We start from the raw sequence: 25,118 nt of genomic DNA, 5'->3' as shown, positions 1-25,118 counted from the left end.
GTAACGATCTGGTTAGACACCATGCTTCTAAGATTTGTGGGGCCAAGTACAATAACTTCAGTTTTATCTGAGTTTAAAAGCAGGAAATTAGAGGTCATCCATGTCTTTATGTCTGTAAGACAATCCTGCAGTTTAGCTAATTGGAGTGTATCCTCTGGCTTCATGGATAGATAAAGCTGGGTATCATCTGCGTAACAATGAAAATTTAAGCAATACCGTCTAATAATACTGCCTAAGGGAAGCATGTATAAAGTGAATAAAATTGGTCCTAGCACAGAACCTTGTGGAACTCCATAATTAACTTTAGTCTGTGAAGAAGATTCCCCATTTACATGAACAAACTGTAATCTATTAGACAAATATGATTCAAACCACCGCAGCGCAGTGCCTTTAATACCTATGACATGCTCTAATCTCTGTAATAAAATTTTATGGTCAACAGTATCAAAAGCAGCACTGAGGTCCAACAGAACAAGCACAGAGATGAGTCCACTGTCCGAAGCCATAAGAAGATCATTTGTAACCTTCACTAATGCTGTTTCTGTACTATGATGAATTCTAAAACCTGACTGAAACTCTTCAAATAGACCATTCCTCTGCAGGTGATCAGTTAGCTGTTTTACAACTACCCTCTCAAGAATCTTTGAGAGAAAAGGAAGGTTGGAGATTGGCCTATAATTAGCTAAGATAGCTGGGTCAAGTGATGGCTTTTTAAGTAATGGTTTAATTACTGCCACCTTAAAGGCCTGTGGTACATAACCAACTAACAAAGATAGATTGATCATATTTAAGATTGAAGCATTAAATAATGGTAGGACTTCCTTGAGCAGCCTGGCAGGAATGGGGTCTAATAAACATGTTGATGGTTTGGATGAAGTAACTAATGAAAATAACTCAGACAGAACAATCGGAGAGAAAGAGTCTAACCAAATACCGGCATCACTGAAAGCAGCCAAAGATAACGATACATCTTTGGGATGGTTATGAGTAATTTTTTCTCTAATAGTCAAAATTTTGTTAGCAAAGAAAGTCATGAAGTCATTACTAGTTAAAGTTAATGGAATACTCAGCTCAATAGAGCTCTGACTCTTTGTCAGCCTGGCTACAGTGCTGAAAAGAAACCTGAGGTTATTCTTATTTTCTTCAATTAGTGATGAGTAGAAAGATGTCCTAGCTTTACGGAGGGCTTTTTTATAGAGCAACAAACTCTTTTTCCAGGCTAAGTGAAGATCTTCTAAATTAGTGAGACGCCATTTCCTCTCCAACTTACGGGTTATCTGCTTTAAGCTACGAGTTTGTGAGTTATACCACGGAGTCAGACACTTCTGATTTAAAGCTTTCTTTTTCAGAGGAGCTACAGCATCCAAAGTTGTCTTCAAAGAGGATGTAAAACTATTGACGAGATACTCTAACTCCCTTACAGAGTTTAGGTAGCTACTCTGCTCTGTGTTGGTATATGACATTAGAGAACATAAAGAAGGAATCATATCCTTAAACCTAGTTACAGCGCTTTCTGAAAGACTTCTAGTGTAATGAAACTTATTCCCCACTGCAGGGTAGTCCATCAGGGTAAATGTAAATGTTATTAAAAAATGATCAGACAGAAGGGAGTTTTCAGGGAATACTGTTAAGTCTTCTATTTCCATACCATAAGTCAGAACAAGATCTAAGATATGATTAAAGTGGTGGGTGGACTCATTTACTTTTTGAGCAAAGCCGATAGAGTCTAATAATAGATTAAATGCAGTGTTGAGGCTGTCATTCTCAGCATCTGTGTGGATGTTAAAATCGCCCACTATAATTATCTTATCTGAGCTAAGCACTAAGTCAGACAAAAGGTTTGAAAATTTACAGAGAAACTCACAGTAACGACCAGGTGGACGATAGATAATAACAAATAAAACTGGTTTTTGGGACTTCCAATTTGGATGGACAAGACTAAGAGACAAGTTTTCAAATGAATTAAAGCTCTGTCTAGGTCTTTGATTAATTAATAAGCTGGAATGGAAGATTGCTGCTAATCCTCCGCCACGGCCCGTGCTACGAGCATTCTGACAGTTAGTGTGACTCGGGGTGTTGACTCATTTAAACTAACATATTCATCCTGCTGTAACCAGGTTTCTGTTACGCAGAATAAATCAATACGTTGATCAATTATTATATCATTTACCAACAGGGACTTAGAAGAGAGAGACCTAATGTTTAATAGACCACATTTAACTAACTAACTACTAACTGAAAAGTTATCTTTGATAAAGCTAAAATGATAATCCACCCAAAAATGTATCAGAAGTTACAGTTAACGATAAATATTGTCTGCGTACACTTGCAACTACTAACAAGCTGATTTTGAGTTTTAACACCACAGTCGCTTCTGGAAGCATCAAAGGTGACGACCAACCCAAACAATGAGTCAGCACTTTTGTCTTTCAGCATCCTGCCCCCTGCTGGAAGCTCCAGTTGACTACATGGCTTCCAGCATAGAAGCAAGCTTAGTGGAGCCACAAAGCTCAACTCTCTAATCAATCACAACACTGCCGTCAGGCGGAGGTCTTGGAAAATAAAGCAGTGCTGAGTTATGGTTTGGTGTATAAATAAAATGAATACTGTGTTGCCCTTATGGCAATTGTTTTTCTTTAATAAATAAATTCATGAGTTAAAAATACATTAAAAAGCTAAAAATGTTTGTACAGTGATTAAGAAATTGTTTTACATAAATATTTCATGATTATTTGTAGTTTTGGTAAAAAACAAACAAACCCCGAAATAATACTACTTCCGGGTTTACCGCGTCACTTCCGGTTCATGTCTTTTATGGTGAACAAGACACATGCAACATCTGGCTTGACATCCACCTGTCCAATCTGTCTGCATCCACCCTGAAATACATACAAGGCAATGCCGTAAGTTTGGAAAATGTTAATCTAATGTCTGGACAGTGATATTTTTGTATTATTTTGTAGAGATGCTTATTTTGATGGACTTTATTTTCATGATTCTGCCAAGCTCCTAAGAGCATGTTGTATATTTTCTAGTTTTCACCATCCGGAGAGGGAAATTAAAAGCCTCCAAACGTCCTCTTGGTCCCGGTCCTTCTTCGATGCTTTAGCTTGGTGTCATATTGATGGCGCTACAGTGAAAAGGCAGCATTTGATGCTTCAATGTGGACAAAATGGCAGCCAGCACCAAATCAGGAAAAACTGCTCTCACATCATTGACAGTAAGCAGTGTAGCCCGTACTCAAGCAAAAGCAGAGGCGGCGAAGGTGAGGGCATCATATGCAAGCAAGGAAGCACAGCTTAAAGTTGAAAAAGTGAAAATTGATGCAGAGCTCGAGGTGCTAATGCTAAAGAGAGAAGCAGACATGGCAGTAGCTGAAGCAGAAGTGCTAGAGGAAGCAGAAGCAGCACAAGATGGATTTGAGAGCAGAAGATCAGTGTCAGACAGCGTTAAAAGGAAAGAACAAAAGAATACGTACAGTCTCAAATAAACTTTTCCGAACCTCAAGGCCCCCCACCAGTTCCAACCATTTATCACAATAGCAGACTCTCTGATGGCACATTGATTACGTGGAACGAATCTGAAGGTTCAGAATTACAGCCACTACCTATCATCAGTAGGTCAAAGCTCAATGACCATCACACCCCTTTGCCTATTCAACAAAAATCTGAGCCTACCAAAGGTGAGACCAAGCCAAAAGTTATACAAACAAAGAACGCTCTCAATCCACTCTCCAACTCGTTCACGCCTCATTACAATACACTTGCAAGCATGTCACATCCCGCTGAGCCATTCTCTCAATATATGGCACGCCGTGACCTAATCACTTCAGGTCTCTACCAGTGCGATGATCGGCCAGAGAATTTCAGAGCATGGTACTCCTCATTCACTGGTGTAACAGCAGAGGTCCCTCTCACACCAACTCAAGAATTTGACCTCATGACAAAATGGCTGGGAAAAGAGTCGAGCAATCAGGTGAAACGCATTCGCTCTGTACACGTCAACAACCCCGCAATCGCTGTGCAAAAGGCATGGGAAAGACTTCACGAGTGTTATGCAGCCCCTGAAATAATTGAAAAATCACTCTTTCAGAGACTGGACAGTTTTCCCAGATTAACAACACAGGACAATGTGAAGCTACAGGAACTAGGGGATCTGTTACAAGAGATCCAAGGCGCAAAGGAGGATGGTTATCTTCCCGGCCTGCTTTATCTGGACACTTCACGTGGAATCGGACCAATCGTGGACAAACTTCCATTTGGGCTCCAAGAGAAATGGATGTTCCATGGCTCACAATATAAAGAAGACAATCACGGTTGTTTTCCACCTTTTGACTATTTCTGCAAATTCATATGTAAAGAGGCCAAGAAGCGCAATGATCCAAGTTTCAATCAACAAAACAGCCAAACACAGCTAAAACTAGAAAGGCCGAACTTAAAGAACTTTCACTCTGCTAAACCAATCGCAGTGCACAAAACAAACATTATACCCCCTAACAATGACATTAACAGGAACTGCCCACTGCACAACAAGCCCCACCCACTAAAGAAATGTAGGACATTCAGGAACAAGCTACTGGACGAAAGAAAGGCCTTCCTCAAGGAGAAAGCAATCTGCTTCAAGTGCTGCTCTTCAGACACTCATCTTGCCAAGGACTGTAAATCTACAGTAAGGTGCTCTGAATGCAACAGTGCAAGCCATGACACAATAATTCATCCTGGTCCTCCATCACAAACATTTAAGGCTCCTTCTCCTGCTAAAGAGGATGGCGGGGAGGGAGAACACCCAGACAACGTTGCAGTGACTGCAAGTTGTACAGCAGTTTGTGGTCCAGGTCAGTGGGGTCGTTCTTGTTCAAAAAAATGTCTCACCAGATGTATCCTAGAGGTGACAAGGGCAGTGCAGTCAAAGCTTATGTTATTCTCGACGACCAGAGTAATCTTTGAACTTTTCAATGTTAAAAATGACCCTGTCTGCTACAATCTAAGAACCTGTTCTGGGCTAGTTGAAACATGGGGCAAAATGGCTAAAGGCTTTCAGATTGAGTCTTTAGATGGGTCGGTAGTAATCCCACTGCCACCTCTCATTGAATGTCTGGACATTCCTAACAATCGAAGTGAAATCCCAACACCAAATGCTGTACTGCACCGGCTGCACCTCAAGTCCATTGCAAAGCACATCCCGGAGCTAGACCCCAAAGCGGAAATACTCCTGCTGCTAGGGTGAGACGTTTTGCATGCACACAAAGTAAGGGAACAAGTTAATGGCCCTCATCATGCACCCTTTGCCCAACGCCTAGATTTAGGGTGGGTTGTAATTGGGGAGGTGTGTGTAGGTAATGTCCATAAGGAAACAATTAGCTCATTTAAGACAATTATTCTTGAAAATGGCCGCCCTACAGTCTTTGGAAAATGTGATAACTTTCTGCAACTAAAAGAAATGTCACACACAGCTAGGCCCAGCAAAGCACCTGAACAAACTCTGGGACAAACAGCTTTCAACCGCACTGAAAATGACAACAAGCTAGCTCCCTCTATAGAGGACACTCTCTTTCTAGAAATAATGGACAACGGCATGTACAGAGATGACAACAACAGTTGGGTCGCCCCTCTTCCCTTTAAAGAGCCTCGCCAGCCCATGCCAAACAACAGAGAGCTAGCACTGAGCCGGTTTTCCTCTCTCAAAAGGAGCATGCAAAGAAAACCCCACATGCAGCAACAGTATGTGGAGTTCATGGAAGGTATCTTCTCTAATGGTCATGCAGAAGCAGCACCTGAACTAAAGCAAGGAGAAGAGTGCTGGTTTCTTCCAACATTCGGGGTTTACCACCCTCAAAAGCCCAACAAGATCAGGGTAGTTTTTGATTCCAGCGCCCAGCACTCCGGTGTCTCACTCAACAATGTACTCCTCACCGGCCCCGATCTAAATAACAGTCTCATTGGGGTTCTCCTTTGCTTCTGTAAAGAGTGTGTCGCTATCATGGCCGACATACAGCAAATGTTTCACTGTTTCATGGTGCATGGAGACCATCGAAACTATCTCCGTTTCCTGTGGCACAAGGACAATGATGTTAGTAAGGAAGTCATTGATTATCGCATGAAAGTCCACATGTTTGGCAACTCACCATCTCCTGCTGTTGCCGTTTACGGACTGCGCAAGGCCATTCAATCATCATCAAAAGACTATGGGGCTGACACAGTCAAGTTTGTGGAGAGGCACTTTTACGTCGATGATGGCCTCATCTCTTTGCCTACTCCAGCAGAAGCAATCGAATTGCTCCAAAGGACTCAAGCCTCACTTGCTGAGTCCAATCTCCGCCTGCACAAGTTCGCTTCCAACTGTGACGCAGTCATGCAGGCCTTCTGCCCTGAAGATTGTGCGGCAATCGTTAAAGACTTAGACCTTGGTGGTGAGGAAGCTCAGTCACAGCGAAGTCTAGGTCTCATTTGGGAAACTATGACAGACTTTCACCTTCTCAGTGGCCACCACAGACAAACCATTCACTCGCCGTGGTGTCTTGTCATCTGTTAATAGCGTCTTTGATCCAATGGGCCTATTAGCGCCAGTCACAATCCAAGGAAGGGCTTTGCTCCGAGAACTCACCTTGGAAGGTTCAGATTGGGACACGCCACTTCTGGAGGACAAGCAAAGCAAATGGGTAACTTGGAGGAGTTCCCTCAAAGACTTAAAAGATCTGCATGTCCCGAGAATGTACACAACTACCTCTCTGAGTCAGGCAAAATGCAAAGAACTATGTCTATTTTTGGATGCTTCGACTAAAGCAATAGGCGCCGTAGCCTACTTAAGAGCAGTTCTTCCAAACAACAAAGTTGAGATAGGATTTGTTATGGGCAAGGCAAGACTAGCCCCTCAGTCAGAACCCACTATACCAAGACTTGAACTGTGCGCCACCGTCTTGGCTGTGGAGATGGCTGATCTAATTCTGGATGAGTTGGATATCCAGTTCGATGCTGTTCGCTTTTACACAGACAGTAAGGTAGTCTTGGGCTACATCTGCAATGAGTCTAAAAGATTCTACACATATGTTCACAACAGAGTGCAGTGCATTCATCAGTCCTCAAAACCCGAACAGTGGCATTACATGCGCACTGAGGAAAACCCAGCAGATCATGCTTCGCATTCGCTCACAGCAACTTAGCTAACAAAATGACTTGGTTTACTGGACCATCCTTCATTCATCGTCCACCTACAGAAACAAAAAAAGAAACATTTGAGTTGATTGAACCAGACAAAGACACTGAAATCAGACCACAGGTAAAATCTTGTGCCACTCACCTCCAAGTACTTGCATGCTTTGAACGCTTCTCCACCTTCAAATCCTTAGTCAGAGCAGTAGCATTCCTCATCCACATCACCAAATCTTTTAATGGCTCAAATCCAAACAGTGAATGCAAAGGGTGGCACAAATGTAACTTACCTCGAACACAAGATGAAATGAGTCAAGCTAAGAACGTCATTCTCCAAAAAACAGGCAACCTTCGGAAAAGAACTGTCTGCCCTTAAAACTAGCAAACCAATTCCAAAACAGAGCCCCTTGCTAAAACTCAACCCAGTCCTTAACAAGGACCTTATTTCAGTTGGAGGTCGTCTCAAACACTCAGAATTGGAGAACCTTGAAAAGAGCCCAATTGTTCTCCCCAAAGACAGCCATGTCTCACTCCTGCTCACTTGCCAGTACCACGAGCAGGTCCACCACCAGGGCCGTCATCTGACGGAAGGGGCAATAAGGGCAGCAGGACTGTGGATAATAGGTGGCAAAAGACTAGTGAACTCAGTAATCCACAAATGCATCACCTGTCGCAAACTACATGGAAAACAGGAAAAACAACGCATGGCAGATCTTTCACCAGAATGACTCAAAACATGTCCTCCCTTTAGTTACGTTGGCCTTGATGTTTTCGGGCCTTGGACCGTTACAACTAGACGTACTAGAGGTGGACACGCACAAAGTAAGCGCTGGGCCATCATGTTTAGCTGCATGTGTTCGAGAGCTGTTCATATTGAGGTGATCGAGTCTCTGAACACGTCCAGCTGCGTCAATGCCCTAAGACGCTTCTTTTCACTAAGAGGACCCGCCTCAAAATTACTATCGGATCGTGGCACTAACTTCATCGGAGCTTCTAAGGAGTTAGGCATGGACAGGACACTGCAACAGTATCTAAAGGATCAAGGCTGCAGCTGGGAATTCAACCCACCTCATGCCTCCCACATGGGAGGCTCCTGGGAGCGCATGATTGGCGTTGCTCGGAGAATACTGGACTCTATGCTACTCCAAAGTAAGGTACAACTCACTCACGACGTGTTGTGCACACTAATGGCTGAAATCACCGCAATTATAAATGCAAGGCCACTCCTTCCAGTTTCTTCCGACCTGGACAACCCCTTTATTCTCTCTCCCTCAATGTTGCTTACCCAAAAATCTTGCCTTCTTCCCCCTCCTGGGAATTTCCTGGACAAAGACCTTTACACCAAGCAATGGAGACAAGTTCAAGCTCTTGCAAACCAGTTTTGGACACACTGGAGGCGAGAGTACCTACCTTCACTTCAGAAAAGACAAAAATGGACAGTTTCCCAAAGGAATCTGCAAGTTGGTGACTTAGTTTTGCTTAAGGACAAGCAGGCACCACGCAACAGCTGGCCCATGGCTAGAGTCACTGCTACTTTTCCTTGGAAGGACAGTCACGTAAGGAAGATTGAGATAAAAGTAAATGATCAAGGCAATGTAAAGACTTTTATGCGACCAGTAACTGAAGTCATTCTTCTTCTGCCAACGGACAATTCTTGCAAGGTTTAGGAAATTATAGTGGCCTTAGAGGCCAGGTGGGGAGTGTGTTGCCCTTATGGCAATTGTTTTTCTTTAATAAATAAATTCTGTTATGTGTCGGACGCAGCCCGGAGAACCGACCAGCGTTTGAAGGACCCAGTATAAAATAAGCAGAGCACGGTACAAAGGATAACAGAGTTTAATGAACATAACAGTGATGTGAAAAAATATAAAAGTGCGCGGTCTGGCGTGGTGGTTTTGCGGTGCGCTCCCAGCAGCGCCAACGGTCCGGAGCCAGAACCAATTTGGACCCAAGGACCCCGCCGACACCCCCCAGGTGGCCGCGACAAACCGAGTCTGTGAAAGAAGGAATCATTATGTGAGTCCACACTCAACACACAGAGAGAACGCTCAAAGGTGCACAAACAGCAAACACTTCCTGGCTTAATTACTAATCAGCTTCGCACCCTGCAGGCATGGAACATCCAGTTCACAAAACTCCACTGCAGTGGAAGCTGATTACACGACCAACATACAGCTCAATATAATAAGGTGTGAGGGACACCACATTTACTGACTGTATAAATGTTAGTCACAAAATCTAACGTACCTCAGGAAGTGTGCTGACGAGCGTGAGACCTCACCCCCTCCTCTTTCACAGACCATGCATCAAACCTGGATGTTCTCTGCATCCACTGATGATGAGATGGCTCCCGAGACGACGATCTCACCCGTCTGGTCACAAGGTCGAGTCTCTGGCAAATACACACTGTGTACTCCAGTCTTAAATGCCACCATGTTCCAATCCATTGTAGATGCACCACAGCTGTGAGTCCTGACGAGCCGCAGGTGATCAGCCTCAGGTGATCAGGGTGAGGTCCTGATAAACTCAGCTACACAGCCACTCAGTCCCAAATGCAAGCCACCTGGAAGGAAAAACAAAAGACAGGACAAAAGACAGAAACAAAAAGGCAGCCAGGCCCCCCCAGCCATACAACAAATTCATGGGTTAAAAATACATTAAAAAGCTAAAAACGTTTGTACAGTGATTAAGAAAGTGTTTTACATAAATATTTCATGATTATTTGTAGTTTTGGTAAAAAAAAAAAAAAAAAAAGCGAAATAATACTACGAGGGCTGTCCGTAAAGTATAGGTCCTTTATATTTTTTTCAAAAACTATATGGATTTCATTCATATGTTTTTACGTCAGACATGCTTGCACCCTCGTGCGCATGCGTGAGTTTTTCCATGCCTGTCGGTGACGTCATTCGCCTGTGAGCACTCCTTGTGAGAGGAGTCGTCCAGCCCCTCGTCGGAATTCCTTTGTCTGAGAAGTTGCTGAGAGACTGGTGCTTTGTTTGATCAAAAATTTTTCTAAACCTGTGAGACACATCGAAGTGGACATGGTTCGAAAAATTAAGCTGGTTTTCAGTGAAAATTTTAACAGCTGATGAGAGATTTTGAGGTGATTCTGTCGCTTTAAGGACTTTTCACGGTGCGAGACGTCGCTCAGCGCTCTCAGGCAGCGTCATCAGCCTGTTTCAAGCTTAAAACCTCCACATTTCAGGCTCTATTGATCCAGGACGTCGTGAGAGAACAGAGAAGTTTCAGAAGAAGTCGGTTTCAGCATTTTATCCGGATATTCCACTGTTAAAGGAGATTTTTTTAATGAAAGACATGCGGACGGGTCCGCGCGTCGGGACGCAGCCGACGCGGCGCGGCGGCACAGGAAAAACACCTCCGTGTTGATAACCATTTGTTAAAATCCAGTTGGCTTTTGATGGCTTTCAGTGGAGTGAGTATATGAGAAATTGTTTATCAGCTGGAGATGTTCCAACTTGTCCTCAAGGCTTCCAACAGAGGTGTTTTTCCTGTGGCGGAGCGTCGCGGCGGCTGCGAGCCGACGCTGCAATCCACCCGCACGTCTTTCATTAAAAAAATCTCCTTTAACAGTGGAATATCCGGATAAAATGCTGAAACCGACTTCTTCTGAAACTTCTCTGTTCTCTCACGATGTCCTGGATCAACAGAGCCTGAAATGTGGAGGTTTTAAGCTTGAAACAGGCTGATGACGCTGCCTGGGAGCGTTGCGCGACGTCTCGCACCGTGAAAAGTCCTTAAAGCGACAGAATCACCTCAAAATCTCTCATCAGCTGTTAAAATTTTCACTGAAGACCAGCTTAATTTTTCGAACCATGTCCACTTCGATGTGTCTCACAGGTTTAGAAAAAATTTTGATCAAACAAAGCGCCAGTCTCTCAGCAACTTCTCAGACAAAGGAATTCCGACGAGGGGCTGGACGACTCCTCCCACAAGGAATGCTCACAGGCGAATGACGTCACCGACAGGCGTGGAAAAACTCACACATGCGCACGAGGGTTCAAGCATGTCTGACGTAAAAACATATGAATGAAATCCATATAGTTTTTGAAAAAAATAAAAAGGACCTATACTTTACGGACAGACCTCGTACTTCCGGGTTTACCGCGTCACTTCCGGTTCCTGTGTTTTTATGGTGAACAAGACACATGCAACGTCTGGCTTGACATCCACCTGTCCAATCTGTCTGCATCCACCCTGAAGTACATACAAGGCAATGCCGTAAGTTTGGAAAATGTTAATCTAATGTCTGGACAGTGATATTTTTGTATTATTTTGTAGAGATGCTTATTTTGATGGACTTTATTTTCATGATTCTGCCAAGCTCCGTTTCTAAGAGCACGTTGTATATTTTCTAGTTTTCACCATCCGGAGAGGGAAATTAAAAGCCTCCAAAGGTCCTCTGTGGTCCCGGTCCTTCTTCCATGGTTTAGCTTGGTGTCATATTGATGGCGCTACAAATACTGATAGAATAACTCCATTAATGTGAATTCTGTCATTTGTGCAAAGTTAAGATATAACATACTCGTATATCTTTTATTGTTGAATAATGCACTAATTCTGAAGTTTTGTAACAAACAGACAGCTGGCATTCTGGGTAAAATGTGCCTCTGCTAACACTGATTCGTTGACTCATTCGTTCTATGTAAACCAACACATTAATCTGAGGTGTGTCATGTGTTGGTGTTTACAGTTAATTGTGCTTTTGTAAAATATGCCATATTTATTTGTAAAAAAAAGCCATTTTCAGAAAAAAAGCCAAGATGTAATTAGGTAACTGTTTGATATAACCAGTGTCAAAATAAATAGAACACTGTCATGATCTACTGGTGCCAGTGTGCGTTTTGGCCCTTTTTCAGATGATTTTTCATTTGTGTGAGAATTTTTTGGATTGCAAAGAGTTTCAGGTTAATCGCGTGTCCTGCATTGTTTAGTATAAATGGAGTAACGAGCTGCGTTTAACATCTCACGACCACCTTCTGATCGGTGATCGTATGGTCAGATGAAAATTAAACCTGTTTGATATTCTGGTCGGCCATCGTGAGGGTATCCCGCTGCTGAAGCGCTACAAGCGTCCAACCTCTTGCACTGTGCATCTGCAAACACCGCAGACCTGTCTTGTAATGTTTTTTGTTTTTTTGTTTGTTTTTTTACTTTGATGTCTCCCATCGAGAGTTTTTGTAAATTAAATTTGAAAAAAAAAAAAGCTTCTGTTTATGTTTTGCTTCTGGAAACATGAGTCCGACGTGTGGCTTTTGAACGTACAATGTGTGTGAGAACATAAATCGTGTGCTCTGAACTTTTACACCGTGTGGTTCTGTAGTACAGTTTTAGCTGGAACCGAGTACAGTGATTGAAAATATCAGCCCAGCTTCAGGGCGAATACTGCCATGAACACTACTGGCCAGTAGATGGCAGTATAGACCTTGAAAATGTGCCAAAACAAAATTCAAGATAATCTGTGTTGCTACATTTAAGATGCATGGAATTTAATAAATGCAAACACAATAACGTCTATAAACTCAGAATATATTCACAAGGGTTTTAGGCACTAGAGCAGGGGTGGCCAAGTTCGGTCCTTGAGAGCCACCTTCCTGACACTCTTAGTTGTCTCCCTGCTCCAACACACCTGAATCCAATGAAAGACTCGTTAGCAGACTTTTAATGAGCCTTTCATTGGATTCAGGTGTGTTGGAGCAGGGAAACAACTAAGAGTGTCAGGAAGGTGGCTCTCGAGGACAGAACTTGGCCACCCCTGCACTAGAGTTTAATGCTGTTGTCCGTGGAGCCTGATCAGAGTGTCTCAAATGCATTTCTCATGTCGTGAACGTACTGAGATTACCACAATGCACCTGGACACAGCATGTCCACACTAAAACCTTAAAAATTAGCACATTACTTTAAAACTAAAACATATATCTGATATTTTCACTTTATAAAACTTCAGACGTGACGTTAATTTAAATAACTTGTCCGAAATTAGTTTGGTTAGAATTTGAACCATAAGTTAAAAATGTATGCCTCTGGATGACGTGGGTGATATTGCCCATGTATTAGTATGCGGTTAAAAGAAATGAGTTTTTTGTTTTTGGTGACCAGTTCTCCTTTGCCTGCAGACGATAGAGCGGTTTCTTCTAGAAACAGCTCTCCTCTGTTTGCAGAGAGTAGAACTACACATCTGCTACAAAACATTTAACAGGTAGGTGCTCAACTGATTTTAAGATTTATAAGTGTTTGTAGTTGTTCAGCTTTGTTTACCACGTTAGCGGTCTAAAAAATCGGACATCTGAAGATAATTAGTCTGATAATGGTTTTCAAAGTTATCTGAAAAGATAATCTGATAATGAAAACATTATCTTCGATAATTATCGGATTATCTGAACTGTGCCCACCACTGATATTAGCTGACAACAGTGAACAATGGACATTGTATTTTTTGGAGAAATTAGTGATATTAGCTACCAACAGTGAACAATGGATGTTGTATTTTTGGAGAAATTAGCAATATGAGCTAACAGCAGTAAACAATGTACATTGTGCCGCAATGCACCATGGGAGTTCTGGACTCACACATCATTCCAACTCATTATAGAACTTTGCATAATTTATTGCCACCCTTGAAAAATGTCAGCTACCTATTTTATAAGCACTATCCAATCTAGATCCTGTGGATCCCCATGGGCTATTTATTGAAAGCAGAGTGGCATCTGTGTACGTGGGTGTAAATTAGACGTAAATAGTCCAAAAAGCACACGCTACTGACATCACTCCTACGATGGGGCAAATAATCAATGTCACCTGACCAATTAAATGAATAGGATGTATTTAGGTGTCCTGGTCCCTGGTAAACTGCTTTGTGATTTACAGAGAACCACAAAGGCATTATGGGAAATGTGGGTTTTGTCTTTAAGTTTCAGACAGTAACCTAAATGATGGGAGTGTCTTAATAAAGCAGTGATTCACGATGGACTTAGTCATTCCAAAAATGAAGTCATATTTTAGAACTCTCAAGTGCCATATAATGCAATGCTAAAGGGCGAATGTTAGCATGAACCAAGATCCTCCTTTCTGAGCACTTTATAGGTACGGTCGGGCCTACGTCACTTCTGCGCAGTTACGGTCGCTATTTTGGGTTGCCACTGAAAACAAACTGTACGCGCACTCACAACCATTGTTGATATAGTCGTCTTTACTGCTGTTTATTCACATAGGCCTGCCAGCCGCAGCCAAAGCAGAAATGTGAAGCGTCTCGACCAGCCACGCCCCAGGCCAATGAGGGCGAAGTCAAAGCTTCATTTCGGCTCACCTCCTGCAGCTGCCTCTCTTGGTGAACCTGCTACAGCAGTAACCTCACCCAGAGAGTTCCTGCCTCCAGCTGATCTGAGTGACCCTGAGGACTCGCCTTGTCCAATGTCACGATTACGTTAACATGGAACAGGTGTCCTAAAAGGAAGAGTTGGAATGCCTGAGAGCGGAGAACTCACAGCTGAAGACAGAATGCATTCCTGCGAGCCGAGCAGAATGAGGAGAGAAGCACAATGTGGTGCTTTGGGAGCTTGAAGAAAAAAAAACACGCACTTTTTGATCTTTTAACTTATCACGGTTGGTACAGCCAACTCCAACACACGATCGCGGCATTCTCTGTGAAAACTGGTGTATATTAAGTAGAAAAAGCCGCGGCAGAACACTGTGAGCATGATGGACGTTAAGTAGGAAATGAGCGTGACAGCGGTTTGTTTTCAGTGGCTCGCTGGTTGCTATGTGCGCGCACATCAGGGACCCGGATGTCTGACCGTACCTATAGCAAATAACTGCAATAATGTGGCTTGTGGTGTAGTTAATTGTCCTACTGGATCATGTTAGATGTCTGTGCTCCACTATTTGTATGAGTTTTCATGTTATTTAATTTGTTATGTTAGCATGTTAGCATGTTAGCAGTTAACTCCACTTGACAATGAACCAAAAAGTCCACAGTGAGGCAATAAGCTGGTCATTATGTTTAATAACTGCACCTCACCGCAGCCACCCATCAAGAAAACTATTTCCCCATCTAGTATAGTAATTAGCTGAGGCTGGATTTAGATGGAATAGTAATCATATAAGCGTTTGATTTACCGGAGGTGGATGTTCCAGGCAGGTATGAAAATGTTTTGTCTGACCCAGTTTGACCCTTTTCAGTGCCACACGAGACTCTCCGATGAACTCATTATGAGTCAACTTATCCTCATCGCACACCGACAACCTGAGGAGAGAGGAGGCAGGAAACAGGAAAGGAGACAAACAGGTTAAAGCAAAGTCATTTGATTTGTTCAAAGGCTGTAGAAGAATTTTTATTTTTTGATGGGATTTGTATATTTGTTCTGTCAAATATTGTGAAACTGTCACTCATTTATTCATTTGTTCATTAATATTTGTTCACGTATTCATTGACGCTGCTGAACTTTAGATACTCGTTTCCCCATCAGAAAAGTCGCTGAGTCATTAAAGTCCTCTTGCCATTTTGAGCAAGACGTTGGGTAGCACGGTGGGTTAGTGGTTAGCACTGTTGCCTCACAGCAAGAAGGTCATGGGTTCGACTCCCACCTATGACCTTTCTGTGTGGTGTTTGCATGTTCTTCCTGTGTTTGCACATTTAAAGACATGCAGGTTAGGTGAATTGAAAATTTTATAATTGCCTATGTCTTTTTTGTAAAAGAGATCTCGATCTCAATGCAACTAACATGGTTAAATAAAGGTTAAATTAAAAACAACTGTTCCTGGGTTTAATCCTTCACAGAACGATGGTTCACAATAACGTCGCTTCATGTTTGTGCTAAAGGTTTGAGCTCAGTCATTTGTACTTGATATGAATCTGGCCCTCTGAGCCAGAACACTTTGACACGAATCTCTCAAGTCGAGATCGATTAGACCTTATTGGAGAAGATGACGCCATCTTTAGTTTGGGAAATCTGCGGAAAAGTGACACTACTTTGTCAGAAATTAGGTCGTGTTTGAGAGAATCTGTTATTTTGGGGCGCTGAGGTCATAGTAATGTCAGTTGGCTGGAAAAAAATGCAATAAATAACAGTACCATGTTCTGAACAACAGTGAGGTTATCTTTGAGAAAAGCCAGACCTCAGTAAACCTGTGTTTCTGTTGAACACAGGCAGCAGAGATGTTTGTTTGTTGTTGCACCACATTAGGAATAATTCCTGTTGATTTTCATCATGTCTGCTGTAGACTGATTATGCTGGCAGCCATAATCATGCAAAAGGACATCTTGACATTCAGACATGAAGCTCGGTCAACACTGGTTGAATAAAGCTAAGGACCAAATTTTCACAAAACTGAGAAGATCCAAGCACATGGATTCATTTAAATCAAGAGGTCACATTTATATGGGGAGAAATTCCATAGTGAATATTGTCTTTTCCTTCATCGCCATCATGCAGACTAACTACAGCTGTCTGGGCTTGAGTTTTGTTGCTTTTGTGTTATCATGGTTTTGGTTTGTTTATTCTCTTGTTGGGATTTTTCTGCCTGGGTATTTCTGTCTCTGTTTCTCTTGCCTCTCTCTTGGTTCTTGGTGAGGGGTGTTTCTCTTTCCCTCTCTGGCCACACCCTGCTTCTGGTGCTTTAGGTGTGCACCTGTTCCCGATTTGCTGATTGCCACCTGGGGTTTTATAGGCTCACTGGATGGTAGTTTGTTGTGCCTTGTGCCTGCATTCCAGCTCTGTACCTGCGTTCTTGTTCCTGCCTGCCTCATAGTGTATACCTGACCTCCTGCCTGTTGCTTTGACCACGCCACTTTGCCTGATGATTTCTGTACTGCTGCTTTTGTTGGACTGCCTGCTCGTGTACTGACCACTGCTTTCTCCTTCAGTAAAGATTACCAAGAAACAGAGCTGTCTGCTAGAGCCGTGCATTTGTGTCCTACCATTCCTGAGCATCCCGCCTCTCAACAGCAGGATGCGTGTGTGCATGTGGCTGAGATTTTGAGATTACCTGTGACCATTCTTACGTTAAACATCCATAAGATTTCTTGGAAATCACTTTGAAATCTATCAATTGTTAGTCATAGCATCTGATCCCTTGATTTTTTTCCCCCCTCGGCGGTTGAAATTCTAAATTGTTTCCAGACAGCATGAATTTTGATCCTATTGCTAATATCATATTATGAATCCCTTATTTAAATGCTAAGGAATAAAATTATAGTGGTTCCAAAGAATTTTTTTAATTACTTAAATCTTTAAAAACTGAGCGGCACTCTACCTTTAATTATCAGGACAAAAGGAAACACAAACATATTCAGACGCTGCTCTGATATTTAAACACTTTATTTAGATTTGTTTTTTAATGCTTCAATCTGAAGTCTGACCAGTGATGGCAAATGCAGAACAGCCTTCTGGGAAATAGCAGATTTTATTCATGGGCATGTTTGCTGTTAAACAAACACCCTGCAGGAGATGCTGCAACACATCAATCCGCATCTGAGTTCTCACTAAACGTTTACAATATACTGCCTTAAATCAGCCTGAAATGTCTAAAATATGGAAAATAACAAGATTTATTTTATTACAGTGCAACATGCAAGAACTCTGAGGGCTTTTAAACAGGTTTTTATTATTTTAAGTTGTGTGCAGAACAGACAGCCGAACGGAAGGTTCTGCTGACGCTCAGCACACTTTACATCAATGTAAAGAGTGAGAACCTTGCTCAAGATCACCTTACTGGTGGTAATGAAAGCGAGACAAATGCTGCTCTTCCCCACTATAGTGCAGCAAATAACTGAAACAATACTTCACATGGTGATACAAGCACCAAATCCAGCACAAATTCTCATTGGTCTTTTGAAGAAAAAAAAAAAAAACGACAGGCCACTTGAATTTTCAATAGGCAGTCACATAGGGGTCAATTGAAGAATTAAACTGGGGTTAAAATATAAAAATGCTCCAATCATATTGAAAACTATACCACATTATTTGTCTGATCATAAAGAGTTATGGAGTTATGGGGTAAAAACCTTAAGAATGGTGACAAAGGTCAATTTCAGTTTGTACAGAGGTCAAAAGTTAAAGTTGCTCCAATTTTAGTAAAAATGGTGCAAATTGTTGATTGAGCTACTTGGATTAATAAATGGAACAGTTTTGACTGTGTTGAACACTTGGTCTGTAAAGTAAAGGTCAAATAATGCTGACATCCATTGAACTCTATGATATGTGACATATGTTACCCCATAACGTGATACCTAAGCATGATACATGGTGCAAACTATTCCGTTTTGAAACCCTATTTAACTCAACCAATAATTTGCATCACCTTTGAACAAAATTGGAGTAAATCTAACTTTTGACCCCTGTACAAACTGAAACTGTTGTTGTTGAACTGAAATTGTTTTTACCCCATAACTCTATAGAATTCAGTCATAGATAGTCCAAACTATACCTTTTTGGAATCTTTAAAGTCAGACAAATAATGTGGCATCATTTTCAATATGACTGGATCATTATTACATTTTGACCCCTATGTAATTCTTCAACTGACCCCTACGTGGCCACCTATTGAAAATTCAAGTGGCCAGTCGTTTTTTGGAAAAGAGTAATATCTAAGGTGTACCTTTGCCACATTTGGTGCTTGTATCACCATTTGAAGGATTCCTCTGTAAATATTCTGTTATCTGCTGCACTACTAACCCTAGGATCACATTAGCTGCAAATGATGACGTCAAGCAGTTGACATTGCTGCGTGATGGGCTTTCCCAGGGTGTTCCTGCTAACATCTCTATAAGATGTTTTCAGAAGTGTTATCTGGTTACAAAAACAGTGTTTTTAGATTTAGAAGTGTTTATTTCTCTCTAATGCGTGGTTCACACTGCAAGATTTTCAAACTGTCCGTAGGTTTCCAAAACCTGAGAGACCACACACGAACAGACGTCACACACAAACATTCCCAGGTCAGACGCGAAATCTTGTAAAACCTCGCAAGATTAAACATGACTTCAGAGTAAACAAACATAGTGGATGAAGAAGACACAACAGAACAGAGACAAAAGTGATACAAAAAGAAAAAAGGCGTTGTTTAAAGGAGTGGAGACAGCACGACTACCGGACTTTCTGTTGCGCCATAACAGCTGTTTTGATTTTAGATTCTTCTCCGTGCATCCGTCTCCTCTCTTTCTGATTGGCTACATGTCACATTCAGCAGGCTGCGTGCTCGTTTGTGGTCTGGGGACACCACACACACTGTGATATTGGGCCAAGACAATCCAACATGTTGAATAACCACGATTTGCGGTCTGAGCGCCCCAGACGTCCTTCTGAGCAGATCAGAGCACTCTTAACACACCACACACAGCAGGAATATCTGATAAGATTATCTTTACATCATCACGATAGCCGGGGTGCCCTTAAGATTGTCGGAAGGGGAAGATCAGGTCAGAAATTGGCATAATTATCTTGCCGTGTGAACCAGGCATAACTTTTACAAAATGCCTGAGACACATATTAGATTTATACATAAATACAACTGTTTCCAAATATATTCTGCCATGTTGGATTATTTTGTTTGAGTGAACAACCAGCTGAGTTCACGCTGCCTGCTCACTTGGATTGGCAGTCGCAGTGTCCCATCACTCAGCGTTTGCATTAAATAGAATTCTGGTCCCAACAGAAATCAATCAGTGCCATTTTAATGAATGGGAAAAACGTTATCAAGAGATATATGGTGAGGCAAGACACCTAGGGTTTGTCTCAAAACTTTACAGCTGACCAAGGAAAAAGAGGGATCGTGTCTACCTTCTCTCAGAGATTATTTTACATGATGGTGTGATCCTGCATACAATTCTCAATGGAAAAAATATAGAAGAGAAAATATGTTCCACTCCCACACAGGCAATTATAGCTGACAATAATCTACAAAATTACATGAAAAATTATTGACAATCCTTGGGTGAAATGTACTCTTAAAATGTGGAAATCTATCATAAAAGAGCATAAATTAGAAGGGGATATTATAGTTCTTAAATGGTGTGAATATGACTCAGACTTCATGCCTAATCAACTGGATACTAGATTTAAGGAGTGGACATTTAAAGGTTTTACAGCGTTATGCAAACTACTGAAAGGGGGAACAATGCTTTTAGAAAAAACAAGATTTCTACCGCTACCTGCAGATACGACACTATATTAATATAAAAGGGAAAATGTGTGAGAAGCAAAGTTGAATTTTATAGAAATGCTTAGGAAAGAATATAACTCTGATATTAATGGTAGAATTATATTATGTGCATACAAAGGCTTGTCCAACTTTAAAACACAGTCAACTACATACATTAAAGAAAAATGGGAGCAAGAAGGAGGAAAAATTATATCTGAGGAGGAATGGGCAACAATGTAGAGATATCACTGGAAATGTATTAGTTCACAGATCTGGAGGGAATTCAGCTGGAAAACACGTATAAGATATTTTATTACACTCGCTCAGAAATCCCACTACGATGGAGCTCCCCCTATATGTTGAAGAAACTGTGGTAACAGTAATCGTGATCTTGAGTTGGCCATTCATGCTTTCATCAGTGTCACCAAAGTTTGAAAAGTTACTTTATTAGTTATTTTATACAGTTATATTTTACAATTTTTTGATACAGTTACTTCATTACTTCAACAGCCTGTTCAGTGGATTTTTATTTTATTTTTTACCACTGTTGTCGTGTGTTACCTGTGCTGCTCTACAGCCTGTTCAGTGGATTTTTATTTTATTTTTTACCACTGTTGTCGTGCGTTACCTGTGCTGCTCTACAGCCTGTTCAGTGGATTTTTATTTTATTTTTTACCACTGTTGTCGTGCGTTGCCTGTGCTGCTCTACAGCCTGTTCAGTGGATTTTTATTTTATTTTTTACCACTGTTGTCGTGTGTTACCTGTGCTGCTCCACAGCCTGTTCAGTGGATTTTTATTTTATTTTTTACCACTGTTGTCGTGTGTTACCTGTGCTGCTCCACAGCCTGTACAGTGGATTTTTATTTTATTTTTTACCACTGTTGTCGTGTGTTACCTGTGCTGCTCCGCAGCCTGTCCAGTGGATTTTTATTTTTATATTTTTTTTTAATTTATTTATTTATTTTTTTTAGCACTGTTGTCGTGCGTTACCTGTGCTGCTCTACAGCCTGTTCAGTGGATTTTTATTTTATTTTTTACCACTGTTGTCGTGTGTTACCTGTGCTGCTCTACAGCCTGTACAGTGGATTTTTATTTTATTTTTTACCACTGTTGTCGTGTGTTACCTGTGCTGCTCCACAGCCTGTACAGTGGATTTTTATTTTATTTTTTACCACTGTTGTCGTGTGTTACCTGTGCTGCTCTACAGCCTGTTCAGTGGATTTTTATTTTATTTTTTACCACTGTTGTCGTGTGTTACCTGTGCTGCTCCACAGCCTGTACAGTGGATTTTTATTTTATTTTTTACCACTGTTGTCGTGTGTTACCTGTGCTGCTCTACAGCCTGTTCAGTGGATTTTTATTTTATTTTTTACCACTGTTGTCGTGTGTTACCTGTGCTGCTCTACAGCCTGTTCAGTGGATTTTTATTTTATTTTTTACCACTGTTGTCGTGTGTTACCTGTGCTGCTCCGCAGCCTGTCCAGTGGATTTTTATTTTTATATTTTTTTTTAATTTATTTATTTATTTTTTTTAGCACTGTTGTCGTGCGTTACCTGTGCTGCTCTACAGCCTGTTCAGTGGATTTTTATTTTATTTTTTACCACTGTTGTCGTGTGTTACCTGTGCTGCTCTACAGCCTGTTCAGTGGATTTTTATTTTATTTTTTACCACTGTTGTCGTGCGTTACCTGTGCTGCTCTACAGCCTGTTCAGTGGATTTTTATTTTATTTTTTACCACTGTTGTCGTGTGTTACCTGTGCTGCTCTACAGCCTGTTCAGTGGATTTTTATTTTATTTTTTACCACTGTTGTCGTGCGTTACCTGTGCTGCTCTACAGCCTGTTCAGTGGATTTTTATTTTATTTTTTACCACTGTTGTCGTGCGTTGCCTGTGCTGCTCTACAGCCTGTTCAGTGGATTTTTATTTTATTTTTTACCACTGTTGTCGTGTGTTACCTGTGCTGCTCCACAGCCTGTTCAGTGGATTTTTATTTTATTTTTTACCACTGTTGTCGTGTGTTACCTGTGCTGCTCCACAGCCTGTACAGTGGATTTTTATTTTATTTTTTACCACTGTTGTCGTGTGTTACCTGTGCTGCTCCGCAGCCTGTCCAGTGGATTTTTATTTTTATATTTTTTTTTAATTTATTTATTTATTTTTTTAGCACTGTTGTCGTGCGTTACCTGTGCTGCTCCACAGCCTGTCCAGTGGATTTTTATTTTATTTTTTACCACTGTTGTCGTGTGTTACCTGTGCTGCTCCACAGCCTGTCCAGTGGATTTTGATTTTGATTTTATTTTTTTGGGCGCTGTTGTCGTGCGTTACCTGTGCTGCTCCACAGCCTGTCCAGTGGATTTTTATTTAGCGCTGTTGTCGTGCGTTACCTGTGCTGCTCCACAGCCTGTCTAGTGGATTTTTATTTTGTTTTAGCACTGTTGTCGTGCGTTGCCTGTGCTGCTCCACAGCCTGTCCAGTGGATTTTTATTTTTATTTTATTTTTTAGCACTGTTGTTGTGCGTTACCTGTGCTGCTCCACAGCCTGTCTAGTGGATTTTTATTTTGTTTTAGCACTGTTGTCGTGCGTTACCTGTGCTGCTCCACAGCCTGTCTAGTGGATTTTTATTTTGTTTTAGCACTGTTGTTGTGCGTTACCTGTGCTGCTCCACAGCCTGTCTAGTGGATTTTTATTTTGTTTTAGCACTGTTGTCGTGCGTTACCTGTGCTGCTCCACAGCCTGTCTAGTGGATTTTTATTTTGTTTTAGCACTGTTGTTGTGCGTTACCTGTGCTGCTCCACAGCCTGTCTAGTGGATTTTTATTTTGTTTTAGCACTGTTGTCGTGCGTTACCTGTGCTGCTCCACAGCCTGTCTAGTGGATTTTTATTTTTATTTTATTTTTTAGCACTGTTGTTGTGCGTTACCTGTGCTGCTCCACAGCCTGTCCAGTGGATTTTTATTTTTATTTTATTTTTTAGCACTGTTGTTGTGCGTTACCTGTGCTGCTCCACAGCCTGTCTAGTGGATTTTTATTTTATTTTAGCACTGTTGTCGTGCGTTACCTGTGCTGCTCCACAGCCTGTCTAGTTGATTTTTATTTTATTTTAGCACTGTTGTTGTGCGTTACCTGTGCTGCTCCACAGCCTGTCTAGTGGATTTTTATTTTATTTTAGCACTGTTGTCGTGCGTTACCTGTGCTGCTCCACAGCCTGTCTAGTGGATTTTTATTTGTTTTAGCACTGTTGTCGTGCGTTGCCTGTGCTGCTCCACAGCCTGTCCAGTGGATTTTTATTTTTATTTTATTTTTTAGCACTGTTGTTGTGCGTTACCTGTGCTGCTCCACAGCCTGTCTAGTGTCGGATTCCCTGTTTGGGAATCCGCTAGCTTAGCATAGCTACTAGCTCTTAGCCGTTTTAGCATGGCGGCTTCTCCTGTCTCTCCTGCACTTTTCTGCTCTGGGTGTGAAATGTTTAGTTATTCCTCGGCCTCTTTTAGCAGTAACGGTACTTGTAATAAGTGCAGCTTATTCGTAGCTTTGGAGGCCAGGCTGGGCGAATTGGAGGCTCGGCTCCGCACCGTGGAAAATTCTACAGCTAACCAGGCCCCTGTAGTCGGTGCGGACCAAGGTAGCTTAGCCGCCGTTAGTTCCCCCCTGGCAGACCCCGTGCAGTCGGGAAGGCAGGCTGACTGGGTGACTGTGAGGAGGAAGCGTAGCCCTAAACAGAAGCCCCGTGTACACCGTCAACCCGTTCACATCTCTAACCGTTTTTCCCCACTCGACGATACACTCGCCGAGGATCAAACTCTGGTTATTGGCGACTCTGTTTTGAGAAATGTGAAGTTAGCGACACCAGCAACCATTGTCAATTGTCTTCCGGGGGCCAGAGCAGGCGACATCGAAGGACATTTGAAATTGCTGGCTAAGGCTAAGCGTAAATTTGGTAAAATTGTAATTCACGTCGGCAGTAATGACACTCGGTTACGCCAATCGGAGGTCACTAAAATTAACATTGAATCGGTGTGTAACTTTGCAAAAACAATGTCGGACTCTGTTGTTTTCTCTGGGCCCCTCCCCAATCAGACCGGGAGTGACATGTTTAGCCGCATGTTCTCCTTGAATTGCTGGCTGTCTGAGTGGTGTCCAAAAAATGAGGTGGGCTTCATTGATAATTGGCAAAGCTTCTGGGGAAAACCTGGTCTTGTTAGGAGAGACGGCATCCATCCCACTTTAGAGGGAGCAGCTCTCATTTCTAGAAATCTGGCCAATTTTTTGGGATCCTCCAAACTGTGACTGTCTAGCGTTGGGACCAGGAGGCAGAGCTGTGGTCTTATACACCTCTCTGCAGCTTCTCTCCCCCTGCCATCCCCTCGTTGCCCCATCCCCATAGAGACGGTGCCTGCTCCCAGACCACCAATAACTAGCAAAAATCTATTTAAGCATAAAAATTCAAAAAGAAAAAATAATATAGCACCTTCAATTGCACCACAGACTAAAACAGTTAAATGTGGTCTATTAAACATTAGGTCTCTTTCTTCTAAGTCCCTGTTGGTAAATGATATAATAATTGATCAACGTATTGATTTATTCTGCCTAACAGAAACTTGGTTACAGCAGGATGAATATGTTAGTTTAAATGAGTCAACACCCCCGAGTCACACTAACTGTCAGAATGCTCGTAGCACGGGCCGGGGCGGAGGATTAGCAGCAATCTTCCATTCCAGCTTATTAATTAATCAAAAACCTAGACAGAGCTTTAATTCATTTGAAAGCTTGTATCTTAGTCTTGTCCATCCAAATTGGAAGTCCCAAAAACCAGTTT

The 25,118-nt window shown here is 41.9% G+C and overlaps 1 protein-coding gene across 1 annotated transcript in view; it reads right to left on the bottom strand.

The window, feature by feature from the left end:
• Positions 1 to 25,118, bottom strand: part of doc2a (double C2-like domains, alpha) — a 221,177-nt gene that overhangs the window by 92,432 nt on the left and 103,627 nt on the right. The window contains exon 6 of the mRNA XM_034189703.1: positions 15,282 to 15,408. Coding sequence (XP_034045594.1) covers positions 15,282 to 15,408 — 127 coding nt within the window. The remainder of the gene's footprint in view (positions 1 to 15,281; positions 15,409 to 25,118) is intronic.

This window comes from Thalassophryne amazonica, chromosome 16, assembly GCF_902500255.1.
Source record: "Thalassophryne amazonica chromosome 16, fThaAma1.1, whole genome shotgun sequence".
NCBI classification, from domain to species: Eukaryota; Metazoa; Chordata; class Actinopteri; order Batrachoidiformes; family Batrachoididae; genus Thalassophryne; species Thalassophryne amazonica.
This window is presented reverse-complemented; position numbering and strand designations above follow the sequence as displayed.